Genomic DNA, 16,507 nt, shown 5'->3' on the forward strand with positions numbered 1-16,507 from the left:
ATTTATTTTGTCGTATCAATCGCCTTTGTTGAACAAATTTTGCAAGTGTAGTTTTTCCTGTATATCAAATTTTTAATTAAAAAAACTAACTACTTGTCAAGAAGTTGTGTATGCAAATGCGTTTGAGTGCATATAGCTTCTAATGCTTCTTTTATTTTTTGGTTAAACACTCTGGACGGCCAATATCAAATCCATTGATCTTGAGTACGTTAGTTAATACTTTAGAGCAAAGATCTTTTTTTATACATATGGAAGGTTTGGTTACTTTGGACATATTTCACTATTATTACAAAAATTCCTCATCTACTTTGTGAGCTCAATCACTCTCTATAAGCTGACTTGTTCGAACCAATCAAACTTGGAATACGGCATCAAACCAGATGTGTACTATACCATTTTTGCTATGGATGAGCCACTCAATTTGTAAAGCTAGCGGTAGAGCCCGGTGAGAAAAAAACAATTATTAATACATAAATGAACTTTCTTCCAGTTGCCTGTAATTTGGACTTCTTTATTCACGTCCTTTCTCCATCCATTTAACGGATGTTAGGTGTCAAGATTTAGAAAATCCTTTTTCAGTTAGCTTCTAATTTCATACTTTGAAAGGAATAGAACGTAGATTTTCGATATTGATGCTTGTCAAGGGATCACTCTTTGTGGCATAGAAGATCTGTATCTTCATCAGTAAGTGCCTAATCGTAGAATATGGAAGTTTTTCTGCAAGAGTACAGTGACAATGCTGCTTGGCTAACTTTGGGGACAAGGAAATAGATGGAAAACCACGCACGCTTTCATGAATCAGTTTATCAAATCTTCCTCATTTGATATAATTGACGTTTAGAAATATTTACAGACAATACAACAATAACATGGCATCTTGTATTTGCTTATTTGTTCTATCTATACATTACATTTGACGATCAAGAGGATCATATGGAAACCCCCTGAACTTCAGATTTACTAATTTCCAACCTTTTCTCTTTCCTCTGTTGCTTTGTTTCTTATTCTACAGTTCCTTGGTTAAGTACACAGGAAAAAAATGATATAGCATTTGAATAGCGTTGCAGGAACTTTACATACAGTTGAACTAATTAAAGAATATCATAGAAAATAGCAAGTTGACAAGAATAAACGAACCCCTGCAGTAAAGAGATGAGAGTAAGAAATATTTTTCAGAATGTATGTTTGAACAAAGGTAAGAGCAAAATGTGATTCATGAGGACTCAGACCTTTCGTGCACCATCATTCCAAGCAGGTGAAGCACAAAATCAAGTAAAAGCAAAAATCCTATCTGCAATTTTTGTCCGACAGATTGGACACTCAACGCAGGCAAGGGAACAAGACCTGCACACTGCAATATTAACACCGCATCAGAACAGCCTATGACATGAGAGCACAAATAATGAAAGCACAAAATTAAAAAGTAACTTACAGCAAAAATGTCGGCAAGGAAGAAGCATTGCAGCAGTAGGCGACTCAAAACACACTTTACATATATGTGAATTTGCATCACCATTACCCAAGTACCTGTGTTCCTTCTCCTTCATTTCTTGCATTCGAGCCTGGATATGCAAATGTAAAAACTCATGGAACATTCACATATTTGTTGGAGTCATTATGACACAAAAAAGAAATAACAATAGTTAGCAGCACTTGTACTAAACTAGAACAGTAAGGTGTACTGCCTGATTCTCCATCCTAATTTACATATTACAAAACTTTACTACTGGCACATCCATTTGACATGTTTAAAAAAGTATTTTTTTTAATAGAAGGTGTAAGTTATACAGAAAGTACTATTCTATGCAACTTTCACATATGTCAAGAATCAAATTGACTGTCCAAATGTTTTAGCTGTCCAGTAATATTTTCCCGAAAATACTTACATCTACCACTTTGATTTCTTCCACAACTACAATTAGAATAAACAACAACAACCCAGTAAAAATCCCACAAGTGGGTTCTGGGGAGGGTAGAGAGTAGGCAGACCTTACCCCTACCCCGGAGGGGTAGAGAGGCTATTTCCGAAAGACCCTCGGCTCAAGAAGAAGAAAATAAACAATAGACAATAGATCAGTGACAGCAACAGAAGCCAGAAAAATAAAATAATATCAGCATCGTAAGAAACAAAAAATAAATGTAAAAGCAATAACAATAACCAATACTAATGCCATAGAAAATAGTGTGGAAGCTACATAAACCACTAACAACCCAAGGCGAAACATTATCAGCCTAGTCCCGCCCCCGGAAACAACGTAGAAAAACGCTCGACTCCCTTCTAACCTACAACCCAAATGCTCAACCTCCACATCTTCCTATTCAGAGCCATATCCTCGGAGATCTGAAGTCGCGCCATGTCCTGGCTGATCACCTCACCCCAATACTTCTTAGGCTGCCCTCTACCTCTCATACCTGCCAATGTCAACCGCTCACACCTCCTAACCGGGGCATCTATGCTTCTCCTCCGCACGTGCCTGAACCATCTAAGCCTCGCTTCCCGCATCTTGTCGTCCATGGGAGCCACGCCCACCTTATCCCGAATATCTTCATTCCTAATCTTATCCAGCCTAGTGTGCCACGCCCACCTTATCTCGAATACCATTAGAATAAACAAGTAAAAAAAATTACAAACCGCAGTCAAATGCTTCAAATTTGGTGCAAGGAATAGCATAGAACTATAGAGAGAGTGCCATACCACACAGTAAAGAAAACAGCAAAAATTGCTATCTTACAGTCTTTATGATTCTACGGAACATTCTACTAGTGTTTATGCAGATAAGTTGGTTTTTGAAGCATGCCGTCAAATGGAAAAATGTGGCTAATAGATAAATATCACCAGAAGATTCAGATTATTGAGAAGGAAATGTCAAACACCTACATTTTGACAAAGGTGCAGAAAACCAATCAGAAAAGGACAAGCTGAATTACCTTCAAGCGGGCGACGAGAGGTTCTTCCTTCGTAACCTCAGCAGCTGCATTTGTATGATCCCCGTCTTGGCTAACATCAGGGATGGGGTCCTTGTGGTCACCATCATTAATTTCTGGATTAATCAAATTGTCTTCTCCACCATTCTGCCAGTCAGCTGCCAGCTTTGAGTCTTGCCTAGCATTATTTTCTTTCTTTAGCTGAGCAACAAGCACCCACATATTTGCCAAATCATTTTCTAAAGAAGCCTCCCTTCTCTTTCCCTCCTCAACTTTTTTCCTGTACTCATCTTCCACAATTTCCTTCTCAGCCAAGGCAGCCTCAAGAAGTGTCTCACGTTGTTTTCTTGCTTGCAACTCCATCTTTAGATCTTCAGGATCTAGGTCCCACGTGTCAAAGTCATCATGAATCGCTCCTGCAAATTCACTTCCTCGGCCAGAGACCCGGCTTTTACGCCCTGGTCTTATGTTTTCACCATGCTTTCTGTTACTAACATTACCAGTTTGTGCAATGGAACTCCTAGAATTCGACATCTCTCGAGCAGCTAACATTTCTTTTTCTAGTTTTGCATTCTGTAACGAGAGCTTTGTGACTTCAGCAGCTAAATTTTTCAGTTCAACAGCAGCAGCAGATGCTAATTCTTTTGCATATGAAGCTTCCTCTGACAATTTCTGGTTCTGCACACGCAACCCACTGTTCTCCTCTGCAATCTGAATATGTTCCAGCTTTAGTTTGTCATTCTCAATATCCTGCTCAAATTGCAAAACAACATATTAGAACCATGATGAATCCATATGAAGCATGTGCAAACAACATTAATGTGCCTGTACAATCATGAAGGCCATATTTGTGTAACATCACAAAAAAAGAGTCGAGAATTAGTCGGATAATAGGGGATAATCCAAGTAATAGAAGATCGAAGGTTTAATATACAAATTCAAGGCAACTTTTATTTTCATAAAATACAGACAACATAAACCTGTATACAAGTTTCATCAAGAAAAAGAAGAGAACAGAAAGTCAATTACAACAAAGAAAATGTGTTTACGCAACATGAAGTGGATTTTTCTGAAGTAAAAGTTTGAGTCACAGAACAGTTAACTATGTCAAAGAGAGATAAAGTTGAAGCTTGCAACACTAACTGAGGGTAAAACGAAGGGAAAAAATAGGCACACCTCATCAGATCCATTAATCAAATCATCCCAATTCCTCAGTTAAAGAAATCTTAAACTAATAATTATTCTGAAACATACCACATCAGGTTCCTATCAATACTAAAATGCATCAACTTGGATAGTGCAGTTTCCTCTTTCTTCTGTTTCAATCAAACTTATATGAAGTTTTCTTATCTTCCTATAGTCCTTGAGTTTCCCTTGTCTTTACTTTGATGCAACGCTAGATGCATTCTGCACCGTGTATTTAAACTTCAGAGATAATCAGGCTTCACTTGCTCCTGAGAGACCCTCCTTCCCGAGGAGGACCACAGCAGAAAAATAATTGCAGAAAATAAAAGAATTTTCTATTCATCAGATCAATAACTACCATCAAAAGTTAATATCTACCTAAAGAACTCGTTAACATATGCAGACCAAATATATTAGAGGGCAGAAAGCTTTAAAAATCACCTGGGACTGAATTCTCCTTCTAAGCTCATCAACATATTCATCAGATAGACATTTTTCTGATGAGGGAAACGATTGTTCTGCCTTGACAGCTAGCTGCCGTTCAAGATGACAAATCTTTTCTTGTAGTTCCTTGTTCTCTAAGCTCTGAAAACAACATAAAATAACAGCCAGATTATGCCTAGGAAAGAAAATTAGCTGTATATGATAAAACAAGTACGGAAAGGTCAATATAATTTAGCAACTAGGCCATTCCATTAGCAACAAGATAAATAATGCCTTTTTTTACCTTGTTTTGCAGCTGTTCCTGGAGAATCCGATTATCTGCGGATTTGATCTGCATCAGAAGGTCAAACTGTAAACACTTCATCTAAAAGAAAGATGCTTACAAACGTGTAACAAGAATGAATATTTTATTTTAGATTTAAAAAGGAGGTGTTCTCAGCCGAGCTTTTATAGGGTAACCAACCTCAAGCTCAAAACTCTTCTCACTACAGTGTGTCATCAATTTCATCAAAGTCTGTCAAAGATAGAAATGTGAGACAAAGTATAAAACCACATAAGAGGGGGAGAAAAGCCCACGACAATAGAAAAGGTTAACGTGACATCACCTGTTGCATTTCGACTAAAGATGCATTGGCAACTGATGCTTCACCACTTTCAACAATACGCTGTTCCAACATCCTCATTTGCTTTCTCTTTTCTTGAATTTCATGCTCTAAATTTTGAATCTGTCATACGAGTTAGCACAACAAATAAGTCCAGAACCTTAAAAAGGGACACAACTACTTACAGGATCAAATGAAAATTCCTTTTCTATGTGCTTCAGACAGCAGCAATTGCATAAGGAAGAAACAAATCAGTCGCATTGGAAAAATTCTTACATCTTGTGGTAAGTCATCAAGCATTCAAAATCCTACGAGCTTTGAAGATCAAAGATGCTACGTTGTTTCTAGTGATGATTTCAGAATTAAATATGCTCCACAACTGACACTAATGTAATACACAAGACTTTCTGGAAAGCATCAAATGACAAATTCATTCAAGTTTTAACAACAGAAGATTGAAAGGGGTATACCTTTTGAGAGATACAGAATGCAGAACCTAGTGAGAAGATATTCTATAAGTGACTCACAATCAATTAAGTCCCAGCAGGAAAGCAATCATAAAGATAACAGAGTCTCATTATAACTTGACCAGCACATTGTTATAAAACATTTGAGTCCAGAAAGACAAAAGAGTCTGTACTTGTGTTTTTGAACTCTCTGGATCATCTACGGACTGCTCAACTAAGCGCTTCAATGTACTGGTGCTGAATGCAATCTCTCCAGCAAGCATCTTGACTTGTTCTACGAGGAGGTCCATCTGATCTGACATTGAAATTCCTTCCTATACTCAAATAAAAAGACAATAAAAATGAAAAAGGTAAAGAAATCAAAACCTGATAAATAAGTAACGGACAATATTATTGCACCTTTTTGAGAGTTATTAAACACACTACATAATTGACTAAAAGCTTTACTATCTAAAGCTAGTTTAAATATCAGAGGTACAAGAAGCTCTGTAAATCTATGTAGTGCAAGACTGGACTTGGAATAAATGTAGTATAGCTTATGGGATCCCAAATAACTTCTTGCTCATTATACAAAATGGTGAGCTTGTTGAAATGTAACTTCGGCATAGTAACTTCGTAATTCACAAAGAAAATATATGCAGACACATCAGATTATGCGCAAAGAAAAGACCTCAGAAAGCATATAGAGTAAACTTAAACAACATGAAGCTTAAATATTCAAGTCCTTCAGAGTATTACCATTTAGCAAGATTAAGAACCACTATGGTACTCTCCTCCAATAAAGGGTTTTAAGAATGTGAAATTTAGAGAGGTAAAGACATACTGTGGGCAGCTTTGAACCACAAGCAAAACCAATGATAAGTTCACCCACCTGAGCTGATTCAGTCATTGCACTCCCAACCTGAGATATATCATCATTCCACTTGCTAGAAGATCTTCTGTGTTTGAGATCAGAAGTACATGCTGAAGGGTCTTTCTGATTCTCACCATCTATAAGCATAGAACTGTCCATCTTCTGATGGAAGAACGGGGCAATCAAAGAAAAGAAGATCAATACACAGGAAAAATATTTTTATCATGACATATCATAGAATCTGCAAGCAAGGAATAATATGAAATCTACATATTCTTTGACAGATACTTTTGAAATTGAAAAAAGAATAACAGAAAAAAAAATGTAGCAAGAAGAGGAGTATGTTTAGTCTCCTGGAGTAGATGGATAATCATAAACTGGTATAACAGATGAAAGAAGAAAATTAGTACATGTTAAGTGAAAATATATGTAGTACCTAAACTCAGCTGCAATACTGGGTGAAAGACTTGCGAAAATCAGAAAGCATGATGTATCTTTAAGATCGAATAGAGGATAAAATTCAGAGACTATCTACCAAGGTCCTTGAGGGAACAAACAATGGCATAAAGAAACTGTACTCATGATGAAAGATAGAGCAACCTACATCATCTTCAGAAGGAGGATGACTCCTCTGAGGCCCAGCAACATCACCCAAATACCCAGGGATTGAATTTTTTGAAGAAACAAGGATCAGTTTAGTTAGCCTCTGTATCCTGCTCATTAGAGCTGCCTTGGCTTCCTCCTCCTCTTCCAGTCTTGATTGCATTTTCACTTGCCCTTCTTCCAACTGCAAAAAGACAATGAACAAGTTATACAGCACTAGAAACCAACTACAACCATATATTAATCCCCAAAAGCTAATAAAGCACAGATGTCTTTAAGCATGTAGTTAGCTGAACATAACATATTTGACCTTTAGCTGTAGACGGACTTTACCAAATAGTTTAACTTGAGAAGTTACCCGATGTTTCAAAGTCAAAAGTTCTACAGGATTGACACCTACAAGCATACGCCGACTCATAGTGGGCTAATTCATGAATTGTATCAAGTGGGCCCTTTTACTTTTAACTAATTTGAACTTAATTAAACTAGAGAGTCACGCTCTTTAAACGCCCTATAAGAAGAAAGAGGCTGAAATAAAGAGCTTTCTTATTTCCACGAAAGACCATCCCAACAATTGTTGCAGAGGATATAAATATGAATATGAAAATAAGGGGGGGAAAAAAAGAGGAACCCCCTGGAGAATCGTTTTTTAGTTTTAAGCTATGTTGCGCGGACTCTTCAAAATGTTGTTGCACCTGTGTCGGATCCTCCAAAGGTGTACTATTTTTGGAGGATCCGACACACACCCGGCGATATTTTCGGAAAGTACGGCAACATAGGTTTTAAGTGGAATGTTCACTATCATAATAAGTATTAATTAGGAGAAATGTTATCTCACTACAGAGTAATCCCCAAAAGCTGATAAAGCACAGATGTTTTTAAGCATGTAGTTAATTGAACATGACATATTTGACCTTTAGCTGTAAATAGACTTTACCAAAAAAAATTAATTGACTTGTTACCTGCTGTTTCAAAGTCAAAAGTTCTACAGGATTGACACCTACAAGCATCCCCCTTCTTAGTTGATCAAGCTCTTCTTTAAGACACGAAATTTCCCTTTGATATTTCTTAATCAGGGATTTCTCATCAATAATCTGAAAGAGACATATATCAAGCTTCAGCCTTCACAACTCCAATTCCACAAAACTGAAACAGCAACAGCGCAAACCTTGTTGCGTGATGCATAAATCTCCACACGTTTAGCCCTGCTTGCAAACTTTAACGTATTGTGTGTTTCCTCCATATTGCTCGATGCAGGAGTAACAGTACATATGAGCTACAGAAAACAAGAAAGAAGAGGTGAATTAGACCTATTTGTAATCTTTATCAAGCAACAGGACAATCACGTTAGAACAGATGAAAAGGAGGCTAGGAGGAAAAGATAAACATCAAATAAGGTATAACAGCTGTACAAAGACAAGATAGATCAATAGAATGGAAATGTATAGTATATGCTCATCATACTCACAGACACATGTCCATGCCCACTCAGTGAAGTCTGGAGTAGCCGAGTAAGTTTAGAATCCCGATAAGGAACATGAGATGCCTTCCCTTCACTTAATTTTCCAATGACCTTAATAAATGATAGCACGATCAAAGTGTCAGATTGAAAATTAATAAACATACAAAAATTTACTCTACTCCTCAGTCCAGACCCAAAAATGCAAAAACTGGTAGACCATGAGCAAAAATATATAACTTGTTGAAAGCCAAGAGAATTAAATTTAGTTATTGTTAGAAATTCCTATTCACTTTGTGTTTAGGTTAGTGTCATAGAATATTCTTTCGAATTGTGTCACAATTAGGAATCTAGATATTTAGGTAATTTCCTTATTTAATAGCTTTCGTTGTTTCATTTAAGCTAAATTTGCCTTATTTCTTGCAGCTTAAACTCCTCTATGAGCTGCCCTCTTGTGTATTGTCTACAACCAACTCAAGAAGTAATCTTCTCTCCTTTTTTCCTCTATTTTTCACATAATTGAAATATCACAATATTGTTAAAATGCAACAGTTATAGCAAACTACATAGAAACCATCTCCAATGATGGCTTAGTACTTACAGTTCCAAGAGTCAGAAGACTTTTGTTTATATATGATCCTTCCTTTCTCCGCAATCCCGTTGTTTCAGTTTTAGAGCTCTCAGATCCAGCTAAATCAATCAAGTTCTAAGTGGAAAAACAAAAACGTTAGGTGCTATGATGTGCTGTTGTTTAATACTGAACAAATAGTGCCAGTAGTCATACAAGCTGTGAGAAGATCACTCCATCATATTCATCCCCATGAGCACTACTTTCAATCATCTGCACAATTTGTAATAAAGTGGACAATGAGACATGAGTAACAAAACCCAGTAGCAAATATAACCACTAAAATATCTGAACTAGAAGAGTACAAAACTGAAAGTTATAATTAAGGCTATTAAGGAAGATAAACCAAAGTATTTCAGCAATGTGACCTAAATTTCACTAGCAGTTACAGATTGAATACTTTTATTTTTGTATCAAGCAGTTACAGATTGAAGTTTGTATATCAAGATATAAACCATTTAGTGTCACAATGGATGGACCAAACATAATTGAAAGTTTCTCGATAAGGCATAATTGATAGTTTCTTCCACTCAGTATTCACGGAAAGAAAACATTTAGTTACAGCTCCAACAGCTTGTCATCCAATTTTCTAAGAGTGCTAGAGGGTAAATGAGCCTGCAACACAGTTGAATTCCATAATCGCATTTCAGCAGAAGTTTCTTCCCAACACTGAACCGAGGTTTCATGTTATAGAAAAGTTATCTCATCAGTGCTTTACAAATATTCAAGTTGATATAAGACAAAATAAGACATATTTCATGTATATTTCAAGTTGTAAACAAAGACTAAATAAGACATAAGAAAATTTCATATATTTCAGATGATTTTGAGGGCCTCCAGAAAACCATTCATCAACAGTTGCTCGTGCAATTTTCCTAGAACAGGCAGATTAACTGATTATCACAAAGTTTGAGAACTTATTTTGTGATTATGCAAAGGAACAAGATTATGTGGCCAAGCACTTGACAGATTAGTTATCCTGCAAAATCAATAAAACCACGATAAAACATTGCCTAGTTCAAACTTCTATTATGCAATCTCTAGAGTCTAAACAAAAGAGGATACTTCCCATCCAAATAGGATAAGAGTTAAAAACGAAGCTGATTTATTTTAAAAATAAATAAGTAAATAAAATAGAGCATTTTAACTAAGTTCTAACAGTTTTTAGGTCTATTATTCAAAATCCATGAAATGGGCAATTCACATTTACATGGTTAGCAATTTTGGTATTATTCAGTCTAATATCATTTTACCTAGTGTATCTTTTCACAAATGAGTGAAAGAAACCCAAGTTTACTAGGAAGAGTGGCCCAATGCCACAGTAGGTCAAATGCTCCCATCTTACCAATAAGTTATCCATATGTACTGCATTGAATTGGTGAGAAGGGTCCTTAAGAAAAAACAAAAATTCACGTATGCCTTAAAAGGAAGTGCAACTAACAGCTTGTTTGGATGGTTGTTACCCATTGTATCGAATTGTATTGTTATCCTTATTTAAAATTGATTGTATTGTATTGTTAAATTCATTGTTCCGGAACAATGAAAAGTCCCATTTTATAAAACAACCGATTTGGTGTGGTGGGATTGTTTCCTATTTTTCTTTCCAATTTTATCTTATCCTCTATCTTTTTATTTATTTAATCCACCCAAATACCGTACTTTGTCTTTCTTCTTCCTTCGTCCAACTTTTTGGTTCGTTTTCTTCTTTTTTGTATCGTTTTATCTCAATCTATGTTCTTTGGATACTTTTTGGTGATTAACAACTTAATTTGCTCAGGTTTCAGCCCTTATTTTGAAACTACAGGTACTTGTTTTTGTTCATGACCATATTTTTTTTTGTTCTCCTTATTGTGCTATAACTATGTCTAGTTTTGAAGATTTCATTTTTTATTAAGATATATATTCTACTAATGTAATTTACCAAGTTAAAATTATGGTTTAAAGTTTAGCATAAGCTTATCATGTTTGTTTGCAACTACATCTGGTTTGAAGATCTATATTTACATGTATTTGATTAAACAATATAGTTGGAAATTTGTGCTATGGCATTTGAGGGTATTTTAGTAAATTTATCAATTATAATACAATACGATACAGTCAAACCAAACATAAAAATTTTATTTAATAACAGCAAATGATACTATCTATCCAAACGTTATACTCATAAAAGGATACAATACAATACATTACAATACATTATAAAACGAAGGGTAACAATGATCCAAACAGAGTGTAAGCCGAAAAAGGCTACATATTAGTAACATGATAAAGTCCAGCTTTCATTGGCTTGAAATGTAAGTGCATGATAAAGAAATTTCTGGTCGCAATAAGCAATATATCACAATGAGCCATCATAAACTTACCAGGGTAAATATTGTGTGACTACGGCTACTAAACAAATTGAAATTGTTTGAACCAACATGACGATGCTCTGGAAAAGTCAAATGGTAATCAATACGAATATAGGATAACAAGAACATTGGCTATCAACAAAGACAGACCTGAATAGCTAAACTAATTACCTTCCCCTGCAGCAATGAAAGAAAGTGCATGCCCAGGTGATAAAACAACTTCCTCCTTTATACCTTCAACATAAGTACCCTGCACATACATTGCATGTACAAAGAATCAAGAACTACAGAGCAACATCTGAAAACAAGGACTTTGGGAAGAAGCATAAATATCTCCTACGTAGATAGAAGAACTTCATTGGAAACATCAGGATTTGTTCTATGGCAATTAGATGTAGGACTTGTAGATTTTGGAAACAACATGTGAGGAAATGAATGATCTCGATCCTTCTTTTACAATAGTGGTGTTGAGGCCAACTTGCATGCACCTCGACTACTCCATTGGATACCTGCTACGTCCCATCAGCAGAGTTACCGGGTAACTTTGCCCAACAGGGCTTAGGCATATTCGAAGAAATCACTTAGTGTTTTTTGTCTCTAATGGGATTTAATGATCTCAACCTTTAAGTTTTTCAAACTTAATCAGCTAACTTCTGCTTCTTATTAATTGCTTTTGAGAAATAAAGAGGACATTATTATTTACTCCCTCCATTTCAATTTAAGTGTCTTAGTTTGACTAGACACGAAGTTTAAGAAAATAAGGAAGACTTTTGAATTATGTGATCTTAAACTAAAGATGTGTATAATGCACCAAAATGCCCTTTGAATCTTGTGACCTTAAATATGCCATGTAGGATATTAGATTTAAAGAGTTACCAAATATAGAAAGAGGCATTCTTTTTCGAAACATACTTTTTTTACAAGTAATGATATTTTATAAATGGTATAACATCACTAAGACAGTGCGTTACAAATTAGATATGATCGAGGCATTGCACTTCTTGACACATACTAAAAAGGAAAGTAACACTTAAATTGAAAGGGAGGGAGTAGTAAATATCATATATAAGTCTCAAACATGTGGACGACGTGCTGGGAGACAAGTTCATCATTTGTCGGATACTAGGCCATTTTCTGTTCCTGAAGTCGAAACAATATTCTCATCTTCAAAGACAAACATATAAATACAACAACAACAACAACAACAACAACAACAACAAACTCAGTGTAGTCCCACAAGTAGGGTCTGGGGAGGGTAGAGTGTACGCAGACCTTACCCCTGCCTTTCAAAAGGCAGAGAGGCTGTTTCCGGTAGACCCTCGGCTCAGGAAGGACAAAGACAAACATATAAATAAATAAAAAATAAATAAATAAAAATAAGTCTTTGAAACAAATTAAAAACTCTTGTTTGCCCGGATCAGCAACAACTAGTTTTATTAGCAACAAACACCTGATTATCTTCCCTGACACGCAGATTCTGGCCAGTTGGATCCAGCAAGTCGTTGATAACCTGGCACCATAAACATGGTGAACATGGACATCAACTCTAGTTAATATCTGGAATGAGAAACTAAAAAGGGTCTACTGCAGACAAGAGCAATAAAGAGAGATTATAATCTACTTCAGAAATCATTTCACTCTGTATAGCAGCTATTATATAATGTTGCAGGTATAAGGGAATCATAAACTACACTAGCAATCTAAAGATGGATACAGCATTTGCAACAAAGGATGCTCTTCAGATATGATCCATGCAGCAACTCATAATTAATTTTTAATCTCTCTAGTTCAGTACCAATTTCATCATATGTGGAAGTAGCTGGCTGATGTGCACCATACTAACCTCGTTATAGATTTCAAGATATGATACACGAAGTAAGAACTCACATCCAGGAGTCTGAAAGACAAAATTTAAGAGTTAGTCGCACTTTCTCTTTTGGATAAGCAAGAGTAAGTCACACTTTCATAAAGACAATAGAATAGAATTGATATACAAGAATCGTTGTCAAACTTGAAGAAAAGTGAATGCCATAACACTTTAGAGCCATGCTTGAAGTGTGCCATCAAAATTTTAAAATAACATAGATTTGTAAGCTGACTTACATCTTGAATGATGCTAAAAACATCCTTTATCGCCAACGGAATTATACCTGGAGAATTATGATCTCCCTGCGGAAACCAATATCTTAAAATTAACGTTGTGATGACAAAAACTTTCAATTGGTTTGGGGAGGAGAGGGGGGCCTGGACTTGGCAAACAAAGGATGAAAATGAAGTAAATACTTTTTCAATCGTCAAATTTCGACATAGATATAAACTGTTTGCTTGAGATGTAGCAGAAGTCGGAAGTTTCTCTCAAATTCAAGGACAACTGGAGATATCCCAAAAGAATAGACTTACATGCATAGTATGTGTCTTGCCACTACTTGTAACACCATAAGCAAAAACTGTGCCTGCATAATAAGCAGGTCTTGTGTCAGTGAAGCTGAATTGGAAAATGCAACCCCCCACACTCAAATGAAAATACTTCAGCCCAAGAACATAGCCCTTGGAGCTGCGACACTCATCTTGTTCTAGTCAGTACACTAGGCAGATATCTCGACTATTTCCAATGATGGACGGATCACTAGGCACAGATTAGATTTCTTTCAAGCATGCCCTTGAACTGAATTATCTAAAACTAAGTAACTCATGTGCATGTTCCATTTAACTAAAAAAAATCATAAGTGTTAGCAGATCTTGCACGTCAAGTATCAAATCATACCGTTTATGCCTTCCATTGCAGCCTTGACCACAGGTCGAGCAGCTACTTCGTAAACCTCCTGGGTACCCGTATCAGGTCCAAATACTCTATCTACCATCATCAAAATAAAATGACCAGCTTAACAATTTAAACTTCGAATAAAAGGCAATTCCAATTTCTAAGCAATTATCAGGTGCACCATTTAAACTCCATATTATTCCCAAAATAATGCACAAAATTTTTCACAACCAGCAGAATCAAAATCACGAAATGACTCGAAGGTCATAGAATCGTACCAAAGGCATAAGCTGTTGCCGGATTATACTCATTCCGTACGATTTTGTCACCATCAGCATACCACGCGATTTCATCGCCTTTCTGATATTCTCTTTCACTGCCACCATACAATAACACCAAATTCTCACCGCATTGTCAAAAAACTCAATTCGAAACCCTAAAAAACCTCAAACTCCTCCAATAAACCAGCACAAAGATCCAAATTAAATAAACAAGATCTAGCATTTTACCTCAACGGCCGAAACCTAACAGTGACCGAAATACTCTCTCCTGATCTGGACATATCCACCGGTTCACCAATTAAATCCTCAGCCGGCGGATAATTAACCGGCGAGCGGTTCCCGTAACCTCGCGAAGAAGCCAAATCGGTTCGGTTGCGACTCGGAGTCATGGATCTGGAGCCGGAGCCAAAGAAGGATGTCGTTGAAGAGGAGCTCGATCGAGGCATGAGCCGACCATTCATGAAGGAATTTGAAGACGATGAAGATGAAAATGGACTCGATGGCTTACGATAGTGAAACGGCGAGCTACTTCGTCCTCGAGACGAGGAAGCAGCCATTGACCGCTCCACTACTTATGAAAAGAAAAATAATAAAACCAAATCCTCTTGACTTAGTATCGAAGAAAATGTCAAGGCAACAACAATAAATGCGTGCGTGTAAGTGAGTTTTTCGGGTATATGTAGATTGAAGAAGAATTTGTCAGAGGTCACATGGTGTGAATGGAAAAGGGAATAGCGTTGTTTTTTTAATTCCCTTTTCAGGCTTTTTGAGCAAAATGCCTAGTGAGCTGAGAGAGAAACTTTACTGTGGAATGTGGAGCTAATATCTCTAGCTAAAACTTCCTAACTTCACCTTTACGACAAAGAAGAACTGCAGAGAAGAGAGGTGCAGTAGACCTGTTATTAACATGTGAGAGTGGGAGGAGAACTAGTACGAATTCATGGAGGGGTTGTTCTTTTTTTTTTTTTTTTTTTTTTGGGGTGAGAAGGCATTTGGCCTACTCATTTTTTTTATTTTTTTTATTTTTTTATTTGTTTTTTTGGTGAGAAAGCATTTGGCCTACTCCCTAAAATAGTTTACATTTAACTTCCATTATACTTTGGATACAAAAATATTTTACCTTTAGCAAAATTATTAAAAATACCCCTATATTTAAACAGAACTCCAGCTAGGACGGAAAAATAAACTTAAAAACATATTTTTGCTAACATGGCTACTTATGTGGCCATATATTTTATTTTTATTTAATATACCACTTGTCTTCTTCCCCAAATTCGACTTCCTCTATGATTGGGCTCAAGCTTCTTCTACGACAATTTCAGAGAAAAAAGGAATTTGATAAAGCATAGATTTAGGACAATAAAAATTGTAAGGAATAAAATGCAATAAAAATAAATGTCGAAAAACGTAGATACCGATGAACTGCAATTTTCCTCTGGTATCTACCAAACTGATAAACTTGTGCTTAATAGAAGAGAAAACAGAAAACTTACATCCATCATTGCCATTGTTGAATGAGAAAATCTAACGTGGCACCTTCTCATGAAGAGTTTCAATTCCCAAAATCTCCTCTTTAAACTTTATGGTGGAAGAAATCAGATTATTTTTGGTAACAATATTTTGATTTGGAAATTTCTGGCCATTGAGTGTCTTACTGTCGGAGCTTTGATCCTACGACAAAGGTCTCTTGAGGAACGAGAGCATTGATTTCTACCGCTGCATTTCAAATTGGTGAGGGTTTAGGGGGGAGAGGGGGGATAATTGGCGGGATAGGAACTTGTTATTTTTAATTTTAAAATATATGTAAATCTCTCAAAACCTGAAGCGAACTGGTTGTGTATTTGATATTTTTAATTTGTAATTTGATGCCTGATTTTGTTCTTTGTGAAGGCAACAGATGTACTTGAAAAGAGAAAACGTGTTTGAAAAGATTTTCTCTAAATTGTTG

The 16,507-nt window shown here is 36.1% G+C and overlaps 1 protein-coding gene across 3 annotated transcripts; it reads right to left on the reverse strand.

The window, feature by feature from the left end:
* Nucleotides 1-789: 789 nt before the first annotated feature.
* LOC107810115 (kinesin-like protein KIN-7D, mitochondrial) lies at nucleotides 790-15,566 on the reverse strand. 3 transcript variants are annotated; one of them, XM_075252380.1, is made up of 25 exons: nucleotides 14,788-15,566; nucleotides 14,557-14,654; nucleotides 14,282-14,371; nucleotides 13,918-13,970; nucleotides 13,621-13,686; nucleotides 13,361-13,414; nucleotides 12,968-13,027; nucleotides 11,689-11,767; nucleotides 11,530-11,597; nucleotides 9,323-9,379; nucleotides 9,140-9,244; nucleotides 8,548-8,652; nucleotides 8,248-8,355; nucleotides 8,042-8,173; nucleotides 7,081-7,263; nucleotides 6,495-6,638; nucleotides 5,797-5,937; nucleotides 5,160-5,279; nucleotides 5,018-5,068; nucleotides 4,838-4,885; nucleotides 4,552-4,695; nucleotides 2,929-3,675; nucleotides 1,433-1,562; nucleotides 1,230-1,351; nucleotides 790-1,139 (listed from the first exon to the last, which is right to left on the reverse strand). In XM_075252380.1, the coding sequence occupies exons 1-24, from the start codon at nucleotides 15,114-15,116 to the stop codon at nucleotides 1,269-1,271; spliced, it is 3,195 nt and encodes a 1,064-aa protein (XP_075108481.1). In that variant the 5' UTR covers nucleotides 15,117-15,566; the 3' UTR covers nucleotides 790-1,139; nucleotides 1,230-1,268. The 3 variants fall into 3 exon arrangements, with proteins under 3 accessions (XP_075108481.1, XP_075108482.1, XP_075108483.1); XM_075252381.1 differs by having other exon boundaries at nucleotides 6,495-6,635; nucleotides 14,788-15,558; XM_075252382.1 differs by lacking the exons at nucleotides 790-1,139; nucleotides 1,230-1,351; nucleotides 1,433-1,562 and adding an exon at nucleotides 2,454-2,585 and having other exon boundaries at nucleotides 14,788-15,558.
* Nucleotides 15,567-16,507: the final 941 nt, after the last annotated feature.

The sequence above is a fragment of the Nicotiana tabacum genome, chromosome 4 (assembly GCF_000715075.1).
Source record: "Nicotiana tabacum cultivar K326 chromosome 4, ASM71507v2, whole genome shotgun sequence".
Taxonomy (NCBI): Eukaryota; Viridiplantae; Streptophyta; class Magnoliopsida; order Solanales; family Solanaceae; genus Nicotiana; species Nicotiana tabacum.

Coding starts and splice junctions, on each gene's coding strand:
- LOC107810115 (XM_075252380.1), bottom strand. CDS start 15,116: ATGGCTGCTTCCTCGTCTCGAGGACGAAGTAGCTCGCCGTTTCACTAT. Junction 13,687..13,917: donor GCAAGACACATACTATGCAT/GTAAGTCTATTC, acceptor TGGTTTCCGCAG/GGAGATCATAATTCTCCAGG. Junction 13,028..13,360: donor ATCTTGAAATCTATAACGAG/GTTAGTATGGTG, acceptor TTATGGTGCCAG/GTTATCAACGACTTGCTGGA.